This window comes from Cherax quadricarinatus, chromosome 1 (genome assembly GCF_038502225.1).
Source record: "Cherax quadricarinatus isolate ZL_2023a chromosome 1, ASM3850222v1, whole genome shotgun sequence".
NCBI classification, from domain to species: domain Eukaryota; kingdom Metazoa; phylum Arthropoda; class Malacostraca; order Decapoda; family Parastacidae; genus Cherax; species Cherax quadricarinatus.
The window spans coordinates 88764758-88779815 of NC_091292.1; the positions used below are offsets into that span (position 1 = coordinate 88764758).

The following is a 15058-nucleotide window of genomic DNA, read 5'->3' on the forward strand; positions in this document are numbered from 1 at the left end:
ACAAACCCACTACCATTAGAGTATGCTCCTCATTTAGCGACGAATTCATTTATCGATGTGGTCTTAGGAATGAAACTCCATCGTTAAGTGAGGAGAGGCTGTATACCACTTTCTCATTTACTTATGTTATACAAAAAGAGAAAAGTAACATTTCCATGTAACTTTACAACCTGATGTGATAGAGATGAATAAAAAAACACAATGAATCACTATTTTCCATATACATGTATATACCAAAAAAGATACTATAGAGTCAACAGAAAAAATCATGCAGACCAGTGATATTAGTGCAGTACTTTATAAGCTTTGCTCTTCAACATGTCAGTTGTTGCTTTAGTACTTCTGAATGAAGTTTATAAATTGATTTGTCAATCTGCTTTGGAAAAAAAATACATATATATAAAGTTTAAATTAAGGTTACCATTGTATTGCACTATATCTTTTAATCTGAATTATTAATTGATATTTCAATTTAGCAAATCAATTTTGAATTCAGGTTCATCTTGGAAAGTTGGATTTTTTAAAATGCAGTACTGTAATTAAGAAAATACCAAATGTCAAACTATCAAAATTATCTAATTCAGAATTTTTCTATTTAGTAAGAAAATACCTTCATAAATTCTGAATTCACACTGCTTTTAAAAATTTAATTTTTTAACAAGATCCAAAATTAACAGGGTAATTTCAGATAAGAAAGAACTACACGGCAGAGCCTCAACTCACAATGTTAATATGTTCCTAAAAATTGTGTTCGTGTTTGAGAAGAATTTGCACAGTATGGGCCAGTAGGCCTGCTTCAATGTTCCTCTTTTCTTATGTTCTTATGTCAAGTGTTCAATACTTGGAACCTATTATCCCATAAAATCCCATGCTATAATTGTAGATGAGTTCCTGAACCATATTATTCTGGTAGGGTGCTGGGGGATATGTAATGTGGGAAGGTAGGGAAGAGCATAATGGTGTAAGGGAGGGTGCAGCAGTTTCTGTTGGAATATTGGAAATAATTGTGTTCATAGCTCAGTGCACAGTAAACCCTTGATATCAGAGATTAATAGGGAGGATTGTCTGATTATTCATCAAATCAAGGGTTTACTGTAATTAATTGGTTCCACAGTGCCATGTAATTAATGAGAACATTGAAAGTCAGGCCCCTATTGTACCTAAAATGTAAATTTTCTGAATACAAGAGAGGTGTGCAATTGTCTATAATTCAGACGCTCCTGTACATATTATTCCAAAGCAAAAAGATATATTACTTACAGTTAACTTTTTTGATGCTGTTTACTATAAGCTTTAACATTAACATTGTTTAGAACTTTATAATATATGTAGTTTATAGTTAGGTACAGTCAAATCCCATCAAACTAAACCCTGTTAAGCCAAAACCTCACTATCCTGAATTGAACCCTTCTAAAAAGGAGTAAGTTGTACTTTTTTCTAACCCTTTCACTGTCCAGTAGCTATGTTGCTAGTATGCCTTCCATTCTATTGAGTGAGTACAAGAAACCACCCATTCAACTATTAAAACTACCCTACAGAGTGAACAGATTGTGGTAATTTTGCCAATTCTAAATACAATTAAAAAATTCCAATTTACATTGTAAACATTCCAGGCACTAAAACTATTTCCTCTGTGCAATGATCATATCCCCAGGCCTTTCCTATATTACTGCCTTCCATTTTGAATTCGCTATCACAAAAATCAAAGATTTACCTTATTTCTGGAAAAATCAAATATAACCAGGAATGATCTGTCATGGTTTATGGCATTCCAATAACTGAATCAGACCTAGTAAAAAGCAAAAAAACAGACAGGAGGGTGTAGGAAGCCAATTTCAAGCTACATCCAGTCTTAGAACCAATTAAAATCATATCTTCCATTCTATGAAAAGATTTCAAGAAACAGTCAGTTAAACTATAAAAACCATTCTAGAAAACACCTTAAAGTCTTTATTTTAAATCAAACATAAGGTCAGAGTGTTGCTTTTCTCATCATGCACTGCTTGAGGCAGGATTTTTTGAATTTCATACTGCATATGCCCATTCTCACATATCTAGGCCAAAATTGACCACTTATATCTTATCTGAGTGAGTTGAGCTTATGACACTGATCTACATGATGGACCATGGTGTTAATGATATAGCTCTACATGATGGACAGTCAAAGGGCTAAAAAGTTAAACTCGTAAAAAAAAAAAAAAGTAAAATTAACTTTTTTCTGAAAACTGTTCTAGCTGGAAGTAGAAATAACATGCCCACTGATGGCCAACTGCAGACAACACTTACTTAAATTTTGATAAATGTTTAAAGCTGTAAGGCTGGTTATGGTGTACCCCCATTGGCTCAGAGGAGTTTATGATAATGGGATTCGACCACACTTTTCAATGGAATTAAGTTAAAATAAAACTAGTGTGTTAAGAATCTACATACTTATAAATTTTAACTATGTCACTTAATATGTAATAAATGAAGTTATGATAATCTTCTCTACCAAGTACACTACAAAATAAATACTGTATTCAATACAAAATACTGTATACAGGTCTCCCTCAACATCTGCGAGGGTTAGGGGATCAAGAACCTTGCGAATGTTGAAAAATTGCAAATGTTTGGTGCCCCAATATATTGTAGGGAAATATAATACAATACTGCTTCCTTAACCTATTGAACCATGAACAATCATAAAATACATGAAAACGTTGTAAAATATTGTACTATATACATACATGTTATGGTGTAATAACATATATGTTATTAAATACCACTGCCTCCACCACTGCCTCTACCACTGCCTCAACCACTGCCTCAACCACTGCCTCAACCACTGTGGCACACTGCCTCGTATTTTTGTACAATTTCTTTCTTTAATTCTACCGTGTTTCTCAATTTCTTTACTAAAGGGCTGGCACTAGCAAGTTTCTTTGGGCCCATGGTTAATTATGTAGCAGTCGCACTCAATCTACAAGCACCAAACACAAGGAATTATTGTGAAATGTTTGGAAGAGCGCGGAGGCTAATGCTCACCCCAGCATAAACAAAGCCACACTGACTCACGATACCTCAACCACTGCCTCCACCACTGCTTTAACCCTCGTATTTTTGTACAATTTCCTTTTTCAATTCTATCATATTATTATTATTATAATTATTAGCAGTAGCAGTAGCATAAATGTTCAATTCTTTGCCGTGTTTAAGAGTAAACAAATGATGTCACCATCCAATACCTGTCCGAATGGCCATTCCAATATGCAGTCATGAATGGGTTGACATTATTTATACAGTGGACCCTCGACCAGCGATGGCATCGATTAACGATAAATCTGACTAGCGATACATTTTATCGCAAAAATTTTGCCTCGATTAGTGCTAAAAAACTCGACCAACACTATTCGTTCCGTCTGAGACGCGTCCACTTCTGGCCAGTGTTTACAAGCCAGCCAGCCACCGCGGTCGCTTCCAAGCATACAATCGGAACATTTCATATTATCACAGCCTTTTTAGTGATTGCACCTGCAAAATAAGTCACCATGGGCCCCAAGAAAGCTTCTAGTGCCAACCCTACAGCAAAAAGGGTGAGAATTACTATGGATATGAAGAAAGAGATCATTGCTAAGTATGAAAGTGGAGTGCGTGTCTCCGAGCTGGCCAGGCTGTACACAAAACCCCAATCAACCATCGCTACTATTGTGGCCAAGAAAATGGCAATCAAGGAAGCTGTTCTTGCCAAAGGTGCAACTATGTTTTCGAAACTGAGATCGCAAGTGATAGAAGATGTTGAGAGACTGTTATTGGTGTGGATAAACGAGAAACAGATAAGTCACTCTGTCTGACTTTTTTGGGTTATCCTAGGTTTTCTGCACATATGCTGCTATGTATGATAATTCTATGTAACTGTATTTGTGTATACCTGAATAAACTTACTTACTTACTTAGCAGGAGACAGCATCTCTCAAGCGATCATTTGTGAAAAGGCTAGAAAGTTGCATGACGATTTAATTAAAAAAATGCCAGCAACTAGTGATGTGAGTGAATTTAAGGCCAGCAAAGGTTGGTTTGAGAGATTTAAGAAGCGTAGTGGCATTCATAGTGTGATAAGGCATGGTGAGGCTGCCAGTTCGGACCACAAAGCAGCTGAAAAATATGTGCAGGACTTCAAGGAGTACATAGACAGTGAAGGACTGAAACCTGAACAAGTGTTTAATTGTGACGAAACAGGCCTGTTTTGGAAGAAAATGCCAAGCAGGACGTACATTACTCAGGAGGAAAAGGCACTCCCAGGACATAAGCCTATGAAAGACAGTCTTACTCTGTTGATGTGTGCCAATGCTAGTGGTGATTGCAAAGTGAAGCCTTTATTGGTGTATCACTCTGAAACTCCCAGAGTGTTCAGGAAAAACAATGTCGTCAAGGCTAATTTGCGTGTGCTGTGGAGGGCAAACAGTAAGGCATGGGTCACTAGGGACTTTTTCTATGACTGGTTACACCATCCATTTGCCCCCAATGTGAAAAATTACCTATTTGAAAAGAAATTAGACCTTAAGTGCATCCTGGTATTAGACAATGCTCCTGGTCATCCTTCAGACTTGGCAGAGCGACTTTCTAGAGACATGAGCTTCATTAAGGTGAAGTTTTTGCCTCCTAATACCACTCCTCTTCTAAACACTAAGAAGATCAATGCTCTCCCCTCCTCCCATCCCATCAATCATCACCAGATCTTCAACAAAGGTAAGTGTCATGTAACTGTGCATGTAATCTTCAGTTTGTGTGTATTAAAATTAATATTTCATGTGGTAAAAAAATTTTTTTCAATACTTTTGGGTGTCTTGCACGGATTAATTTGATTTCCATTATTTCTTATGGGGAAAATTAACTTGACTAATGATAATTTTGACTAACGATGAGCTCTCAGGAATGGATTAATATCGTTGGTTGAGAGTCCACTGTACTGTAGTTTAATAGCAAATAATGAACAAACAAAACACTCACCACACCGACTGAGTGGTGGGCGGGCTGGCTGCCAGTTGCAGGGGTTAGAGGGAGGGTAGTAAGGACGCGCGGGTGGTGGGAAACTTAAATATGATTTGGCAGCTAGGAATTTGCGAATGTGTGAAGCCCGTGAAAGTTGAAAATGCGAATGTTGAGGAAGACCTGTACTGTTTTATTTATACTATAAATTATTCCATACAAAAATGAAAAATACACTAATATTGTATACCGAAACAAAGAAATATGCTGTCATGTGTACATTAAAATGAAACTACTTAATCAATACCTGTCAGACCAAACAAAATTATCAGTGCATTACTTACATTAAGTTTCTTGGCCGAGTCAACCCACACCATGAGAACTGCACTATGTAGAGGATTCTTTGTGGTGGTCTGCAGGGCTCGGATTTCTTCTAGTTGCTAGTGATGAAAAAATGGTTAGTCTGATGAAGAGCTACCATAAAGTTTTAAGTAATTTGAATATACAGGTCGGCCATCACTAATCCGGCATCACTAGGACCGGCAGTATACCAGATTAGTGAGTTTGCCGGATTACAGAGTGGTTAGGTTAGAATACACTTAATAAAGTTAACCAAGCTGAGCTGTTTCATATATTTTGGCCTTTTTTTGATTAGTTTATCCTGCAGCATGTAAACGCTCATTATTTCATGTTCACTTATAAAACTGCGTTGCTCCAGACCTTTTAGCAGTTCACCTGTTAACTGAATTAACCTATGAATAGAGACTCTTTCTGCTATATCCTTCTCATTTTCATCACTGCTTTCTCCTTCACTGATGTCTGCTGTGGATTTATAACAATCTGCACAATTTCTGAGTCAGCATAATGATGAAATTTGAGTCAGTATAATGATGAAATCTGAAATTATGCTAGCCAAAATTAGTGCTGAATTACTGATGGGATCGGATAACTGACAGCCGGATTAATGATGGTCAACCTTTACTACTTTTTTCTAAAAAAACAAAAAACAAAAACAAACTTTTCCATAGTTCAACCATGAACCTTGGAGAGCTGAGAACTGGTCAATGCAAGAACAATGATGCTCCTGGTTTTCTAGTATCCTTTTGAAAGTTCTTTAGTTTTTAGTTATAACTTCTTTTTTAGCCTGCTCACTGAGTTAGGTCTTCTTTGTATATTCTTTTGTATCCTTTTATAATCACAGATGTGACTATTTTTTTTCCCAATTCCTATCAGCCAAAATTGGTATATCCAATGCATTAAGCCTTTCTTCAAAATTCATTTATTTTTTTAAGCTCTGAGAGCTATATCATAGCTCATCCTAGGACGTTTTCTAGCTTGTCCAAAGGTTTCTTACCTTCAGGTGCTGGCATCTTGCCACTGATACTTATTCTGGTTTGGTCTAGAAGATTTTATGAATAGCTGTTTAAAAAAAAAAAAAAAAAAAATTCATTCAATTATCAAAAAAAAAAAAAATTAAATCTGCCTGTGCTGCAATTTATATCAATTTACATGCATACAAACAACAGATCAGAGCATATATACTATATATACAAACCAATTCTAAGGAACCTGCAGAATCACTGAGGTCTAACCAAGAAGCTCGGACATGTATACGGCCTGACTTTGCATCAGACAATGGCACCCACTGTAAGAATGCAAATTATACATTATTAATTTCTGCACATGTAAAGTAAGTATTTCATTACTTGCATAAAATTGGTAATCAGAATAACAGAAACCTACCTTCTCTCAAAATAATAAACAGGATGTGCAACAATGAAAATACAGTACATACTGTAAAATGAAAACTGACATAAATGATCAACATGACATATTGCTATATGATCTGATCATTCATTAGAACTTTAAATTCTTTCAGGAATAATAAAAGTTGGAAAGTGAAGTACTGACAAATACTGAAAATTATAACCTTTTCACCTTTTACTGGTGCAATACTTCACTTTCACATAGCAATACTTGTTATGTACAGTACAGGTAGAAAATTTATATATGGTAAGTAAAAGTAGCATACAGTATTATACATTGTAAACTATATACAGAAATATAATGCAATGTTATATGAAGTCAAAAATCATTTACTACTTCATAATACTCACCATATCCACTTCTCCACTCTTCCAAATGTCATGAACATCGAGGTTTGCTCTGTTGGTAGGTATGAAAATTAAGAAAAAGATTTAAATTCTGCTCAATACGAAGTCATGAAATCTAATAACTATATTAATAACCTTCAAGTAATATTACTGTAATTTAAAAGAACTCTGTCAACTGATACTAAATAAAGCAAACAATACACAGTAGAACACAATAATTTTATATCAGTATTCCATGCATTTAAAAACAAAATGTTATCAGGTATTGTCAAATGTTCACAATTAAAATCATTACTTTGTTTTAAAGACCTCCTTCAGTACCTTCAGTTATTGTATATACAGCATGCTCTGGCAAAAATGCATATCTAAAAATTTCTTGCCAAAAGTAAATTTTTAATCTGCATAATTTACAAAAATCTTGCATATAATTCTTCCTATAATTTACTCACTTGATGAATTCATTTTACTCATCACATAAAACTAAATACAGAGAGTCCTTATTATAAGTCTCCACATTTTATAACAATTCTTTGTGCAACTGCTGATGTAGTAAGGCATGTATTCTCTATAATATCTCCTGTGGATATGATGTACAGTACTATGTTTGAGCAGGCAAACATGTGCCAATATTCACCTTTTCTATGCAAAAATATTTTATCATAGGTAATTTTCTCCAAAAACTGAATAAAACCTAGTCCAGCAGCTGCTTCATACTGCAATCATGTGACCAACAAATGCATAACTCAAACATGTGCCAAAGGTAGGGATGCACCAGAATCACCAGTTTAGGGAGGGGAATGAGAAAGGAGGGAGGTTGGAGAGTGAGAGAAGGGTGGATGTGCAGGAAGCGAGAGAGGGACAGAGGAAGGGAAAAGTGAAGAGGTAAGCTTTTTAAGGGAGCAGAGAGAGCAGAAATGGCATGGAAGGAGAGAAAGAAAGGGTGGAGGGAGTTAGAGAAGGAGTGGAGGGAGTGAGAGGGTGAAGGGAACAAGAGAAGAGGGAGAGGGAGCAAGAGAGAGGGTGGAAGTAGGAAGAAAGATGGAGGGAGCAAGAAAAGGGAAAAGACTGATAGTAAATCATTGCAGAAGATGACACTAATCATCTCTACATCTGAGGGTTGATTTTTTTTGTTAACACATCAACTGTTTCCCGAGGCAGGATGACCCAAAAACAAAGAAAAACCCCAAAAGAAAGAAAAAGCTTTCATCATCATTCAACACTTTCACCATCACTCATACATAATCACTGTCTTTGCAGAGGCACTCAGATACAACAGCTCAGACGTCCCTCCAAATTGCCAATATCCCAAACCCCTCCTTTAAAGTGCAGGCATTACACTTTCCATTTCCAGGACTCAAGTCCGTAGAGGATAAACAAAATACAGATATAGTATACAGACTTTGCAAAAGCTTTTGACAAGTGTGACCATGGTGTAATAGCACACAAAATGCGGGATAAAGGAATAACGGTAGAAGTTGGTAGATGGATCTACAACTTCCTGACAAATAGAACACAAAGAGTAATAGTAAACAGAGTAAAGTTCCAGGCAGCCACGATAAAAAGCTCTGTTCCACAAGGCACACTACTCACTCCCATTCTATTCCTCATCCTCATTTCTGACATAGATATGTAAACCATAGCTCTATGTCTTCCTTTGCGGATGATACCCGGATCACCATGGCAGTGACCTCCATCAAAGGCACCGCGAGACTCCAGGCGGACATCAACCAAATCTTCGAATGGGCCACTCAAAACAATATGAAGGTCAATGAGGAGAAATTTTAACTGCTCAGATATGGAAAACATGAAGAAATTAAAAATGTGTCAGGGTATACCACAAATTCTAACCATACAATAGAGCGAAAAGTAATGTGAAAGAACTGGGAGTGATAATGTCAGAGGATCTCGCCTTCAAAGCCCACAACAACGCATCTACCTCATCCGCTAGGAAAATGATAGGATGGATAATGAGAACCTTCAAAATTAGAGACGCCAAGCCCATGATGATTCTCTTCAAATCACCTGTGCTCTCTAGGCTGGAATACTGCTGTACACTAACGGTCCCCTTCAAGGCTAGTAACATTGCAGACCTGAAGAGTGTACAAAGAACTTTCACGGCACACATAAGTGTGATAAGGCACCTAAACTACTGGAAACGGTTGAAGGTCCTTGATCTGTATTCCCTCGAACGCAGGCGAGAGAGATACATGATAATATACACTTGGAAGGTCCTGGAGGGATTGGTACCAAACCTGCACATGAACATAAATCCATATGAAAGCAAAAGATCCAGCAGGAGATGCAACATTCCCCCAATGAAAAGCAGGGGTGCCACAAGTACACTGAGAGACAACACAATAAGTGTCCAGGACCCAAGACTGTTCAATTGCCTACCAGCATACATAAGGGGTATTACCAATAGATCCCTGGCTGTCTTCAAGAAGGCACTGGACAGGCACTTAAAGTCAGTACCTGACCAACCGGGCTGTGGTTCATATGTCAGCTTGCATGCAGCCAGCAGTAACAGCCTGGTTGATCAGACCCTGATCCACCATGAGGCCTGGTCTCAGACCGGGCCGTGGGGGCATTGAGCCCCGAAACCCTCTCCAGGTAAACTCCAGGTAAACCGGTTTCCCTGAATCCCTTCACAAAATATTACCCTGCTCACACTCCAACAGCTTGTCAGGTCCCAAAAACCATTCGTCTCCATTCACTCCTATCTAACATGCTCATGCATGCTTGCTGGAAGTCCAAACCCCTCGCCCACAAAACCTCCTTTACCCTCTCCCTTCAACCTTTTCGGGGATGACCCCTACCCTGCCTACCTTCCCTGACAGATTTATACACTCTCCAAGTCCTTCTACTTTGTTCCATTTGCTCTAAATGACCAAACCATCTCAATAATCCCTCTTCAGCCCTCTAAATAATACTTTTAGTAACTCCACACCTCCTCCTAATTTCCATGCTACGAATTCTCTGCATAATATTTACACCACACATTGCCCTTGGACACAATATCTTCACTGCCTCCAGCTGCCTCCTTGCTGCAGCATTTACAAACCATGCTTCACACCCATGTAAGTGTTGGTACCACTATACTCTCGTACATTCCCTTCTTTGCCTCCATGGATAACATTCTTTGTCTCCACAGATACCTCAATGCACCACTCACCTTTTTTCCTTTATCAATTCTATGGTTAACCTCATCCTTCATAAACCTATCCACTGACATGTCAACTTCCAAATATCTGAAAACATTCACTTCTTCCATACTACCTCCCTCCAATGTGATATCCAATTTTTCTTTATCTAAATCATTTGATACCCTCATCACCTTACTCTTATCTATGTTCATTTTCAACTTTCTACCTTTACACACCCTCCAAAACTCATCCACTAACCTTTGCAACTTTTCTTTAGAATCCCCCAAAAGCACAGTATCATCAGCAAAAAAGTAACTGTGTCAACTCCCATTTTGTATTTGATTCCCCATAATTTAATCCTACCCCAAGTTCCATAGGCTTTCTTAACTTATTTATCTCCAAAATGTTTTCTTATTCTCAGCAAAATTTCTTGGCAGTGCCTCTCCCACTCTATCATTTGCTCTCCTTTTGCACTCTCTCACCATTCTCTTCACCTTTCCTTTACTCTCCATATACTCTGCCCTTCTTATATCACTTGTGCTTTATAAAAACCTATCATAAGCTTCCTTTTTCTCTTTTATTGCCCCCTTTACCTCATCATTCCACCAATCACTCCTCTTTCTTCCTGCACCCACCCTCCTATAGCCACAAACTTCTGCCCCACATTCTAATACTGCATTTTTAAAACAATCCCATCCCTCTTCACCCCTCCCCCCTACCCATACTTGCACTAGCCCACCTTTCTGCCAATAGTTGCTTATATCTCACCTTAAATATCTACATGTATATTTCAAATAAAATATACTTATAGGTTTAGCATGAATGTTAATACCATAATTAATATTGCATAACTGAATATTATTGAACAGTATAGGGACAATATTTGTAATGCATAGGTGAAAAGAAATGTAAATATAATGCAGAACATTACATGCTGCAAAAAAATTTCTTTGGAACACATCTGCAATAATAAACTGGGCATTTATAGACCAGCTTATTTCATTTCCCTATGATTTGCTTTATAACCAATTTTGTTGGAATGAATCTAGAACATATAACAAGGACTCCCTATACCAGTACTTTGTTGCTAGACTGAAAGACAATGATACCAAAACTAATATGAAATGGATACAATGAAAGCACTTGCTCTTTTGTTGTATCTACAATCTCAGTGGTTGAAGGTACACCTCATGCCACTAAATATTACCCAGATGCATCCATGGGCCTCAAGTAGTCCAAGTTAAATAAATAAATAATACTTCACAAAGTTTTCTTAAAATGCAGTAATAAATCAGAAAGTGTAAATTAAGGTCTTGGTCTAAAAAATCATATATTTTAAATTGACCTACTGAATTAACATATGAGTAGAACCTAATGTTTTCCACTTATATTCAATTTGTACTGTATTAGGTAAATAATAATGTTTATTACATTTTGTCATATGCCTCAAAATATACATCATCTAATCTCGAAGACTGATAAGACGTCTCAGATGATCTTGAAGACAAGACAGTTTCAAATGCAATCCATAGTTCACAAATTTATATGCAATTTTACACAAATAACCCGCACATAAAAGAGAGAAGCTTACGACGACGTTTCGGTCCGACTTGGACCATTGTCAATGGTCTAAGTCGGACCGAAACGTCGTTGTAAGCTTCTCTCTTTTATGTGCGGGTTATTTGTGTATCGTTCCAGTCACGGTATTGTGCCTTTTTTGTTATTTATGCAATTTTAAATGAAGTTTAATTTTTAATAATTCAATTAACATTTTAGGATCCTGAAGATGATATTTATGAATTCATTGAAAAACCATCTAGTGATGGATCTGCTAGCTGAACATAGTTTTTGTTCTCACCTTGTAACCATGGCTATCATAGACTACATAACCACACAATGTAATTGTACATAAGACTGATTAATAAAAACACTAATTGTGATTAAAAATTATTTTTGATGTAAGAGCAAGAAGTTTTCCTAATGTAAATGTTAACCAAAACAGGTGACAACTGAAGCTACATTTAAACTTAAAAGAAAATCATGACAGCATAAATAAATCATAAATAACTGAATCATAAATAATAAAATCATAAATAACTGACAACGTTTTTAACGTTGTCAGTTATTTATTCTTGAACTGATACCTACCATGACACCTTGCTTTATCTCAGTGACCAACATTACTTTCACCAAAGATCAGCTAATATCACAACATACAGTAAACTGAATACATCAGCATAAATAAAATGCCTGTTAAATACATTAAAAAAATAGAAAATTTTGGAGAGGAGAGCTTTTTCATTGCCTTAACAGCATATCTCATCATTATTTAAATTATTTTATTAAAAAATCATAACAAATTTAATGAAGTAATATACAGGCACTAAGTTGGGACAAAAATTAAAGGCACTGAAGCATACAAGAGGTGATGGGCCAAAAAAAAATGACAACACTTACCAACTCATTATATAATTGTGAGAAGAAAAACAAATGGACAAAGGGCTTATCATATATGACAATGGATAGCATATACAGCCTCTCCTCACTTAGCGACGTACTCGTTTACCAATGACTTGGACTTACGACAGGCTCTCTGACCAGTATGCATACTTAAATACAGTGGAACCTCAAATTTCGAACTTAATCCGTTCCAGGAGCTAGTTCTAAATTTGAAAAGTTTGAAAAGTGAAGTAATATTTCCCATAAGAAATAATGGAAATACAATTAATCTGTTCCAGAAACTCAAAAATATTCACAAAAAATACATTTTATAAAGATTAATTATAGTTTTACATACACACAACAAATATAGTGTACAATTATGTATTAATAAATTTAAATAAACATATAAAATAACATTTTTTACTTACCTTTATTGAAGATTGGTGATGGCATCTGGAAGTTAGGGAGGAGGAGAGAGGGAGTTGGGGTTAGTATTTGGAAGGGGAATCCCCCTCCATAAGGACTTTAGGTATCAAAGCCCTCTCTGGGATTATTTCCCTTCTCTGTCTTTTAATGCCACTAGGACCAGCTTGAGAGTCACTGGACCCCTGCCTCACAAAATAACTGTCCACAGTCTTCTGTTTCTGGTGCCTCTTTAAGATTTCCCTAAAATAGGGAAATCAGCTTCCTTGATTTGTTCTTTCTCTGCCAGGATAAAAGCGATGGTCAACTTGTTTTTCCCATACATCCTGGCAAGCTCAACAAGTTTCACACCACTCTAATACTTCTGTATTATTTCCTTCTTCACATCTATGGTGTTTCTCACTTTCTTTACCATAGGGGTACCACTAGCAAGTTTCTTTGGGCCCATGGTAGCTTATTTCACAGTCCCACAAGCACTAAACACAATGAATTAATTGTAAAATGTTTGAATGAGAGTGCAGGTTATTGTTCACTCAAGTATCAACAAAGCCAGACTGGCTCAAGGCGCCTGCGCGGGGACGCAGACAGAGCGGGCTGGCGGACAGGTCTGATACCCTGTGGTTCAAAAATAGGGGCGAGTTCAATAATAGGGGCAAAGCTGGTTTGAAAAATGCGGTCAATTTTCGAAGAGTTCGATATTTGAAATTTGAGGTTCCACTGTAATGTATATTAGAGCTGATTTCCTCTATTCTGTTTATTATAATATACAGTACACTACTATATAAACATTTAAAAATATACTAAAAATGTTATAAATGGTGCAAGGGCGACATTAAAGCAATATCAAAGATGGTTGACATAAACCCACTACAGTATGCTCCTTGTTTAGCAATGAATTCGTTTACCAACGCGTTATTAGGAACGGAACTCTGTCGTTAAGTGAGGAGAGGCTGTAATGCAAAGGAAGTTGCAAGTACAGTACTCTAAATTTTGCAAAATGAAATGAACATATTACTCTTATTCGTATACTGATATTAATTTATATTTCCACGATTCTGCAGTCTGCAGAATGTAACCAGTTACAGTGGAACCTCGGTCTGCGACCTTAAATCATTCCAGAAGGCTGTTCGAGCCACTTCGTTTGAGTATTGAACAAGTTCTTCCCAACCAATTATCTGTTTCGTTGGCTGTTATCACTAATCTTCATAGGCCCCATGGTGATTTTATACAAATAATGCAAAAAAAAAAAAAAACACCAAAAAATGCAAAGAAACACGAAATAGTTTACAGCCAAGTTCTGGCAGGTCATATTTGTTTGGTCGAGTGCTGAGCTTCGTTAAGAGTAGGGAGCTGGTCGTATACTGAGGTTCCACTGTATTTAAAAATTAAAGTCAACAAAGTTCTTTTTTTGTAATTTTAAAGACATTTAAATTGTTGATTTTATTAATAATCATTATAGGAAAGTAGGACAGAAAAGAAGCATTTTTGAAGTAAAGTTTGATAAGTGTCTGGATTTTGTTATCTTTTATACACAACGCTGAATATAAAATTATCACTCTAAAATACTGGTATTAATTATCAAATACTGTAAACATCCTACATTATTAAACTACATGTACATTACAGTAGGGCCCCGCTTTATGGCATTCTGCTTATACAGCGATTTCAATTTATAACCAAAACTTGCTATACAGTGAGTGATCTTTCTAATATGGTGTTCCCCACAGAGTTTGTTTACATTCTCCCTAAGCACATCTCTCAATCATGTCTGGAAATTTTCCAAAATTTCAATATTTTATATGTACTCTGATAATTCTACTTATGTGTACCTGTACCTAAATATACTTACACACTGTGCTGGCATGCAGGTACACATTAAAATCACAAGGAGTCTCTCTACTCAACGCCAAATAATAATCTCTTGGGTGCACTGTCATATATTACATTAATAGACATTTCCATTAATCCATC

At 36.5% G+C, this 15058-nt stretch overlaps 1 protein-coding gene across 5 annotated transcripts in view; it reads right to left on the bottom strand.

Annotated features, from left to right (window-relative positions):
- Positions 1-15058, bottom strand: part of Esyt2 (extended synaptotagmin-like protein 2) — a 227627-nt gene that overhangs the window by 57587 nt on the left and 154982 nt on the right. For all 5 annotated transcript variants that reach the window (XM_053777597.2, XM_053777605.2, XM_053777580.2 and 2 more), the window contains exons 9-11: positions 7083-7131; positions 6521-6610; positions 5310-5405 (exon numbers count right to left, since the gene is read on the bottom strand). In XM_053777597.2, coding sequence (XP_053633572.1) covers positions 5310-5405; positions 6521-6610; positions 7083-7131 — 235 coding nt within the window. The remainder of the gene's footprint in view (positions 1-5309; positions 5406-6520; positions 6611-7082; positions 7132-15058) is intronic.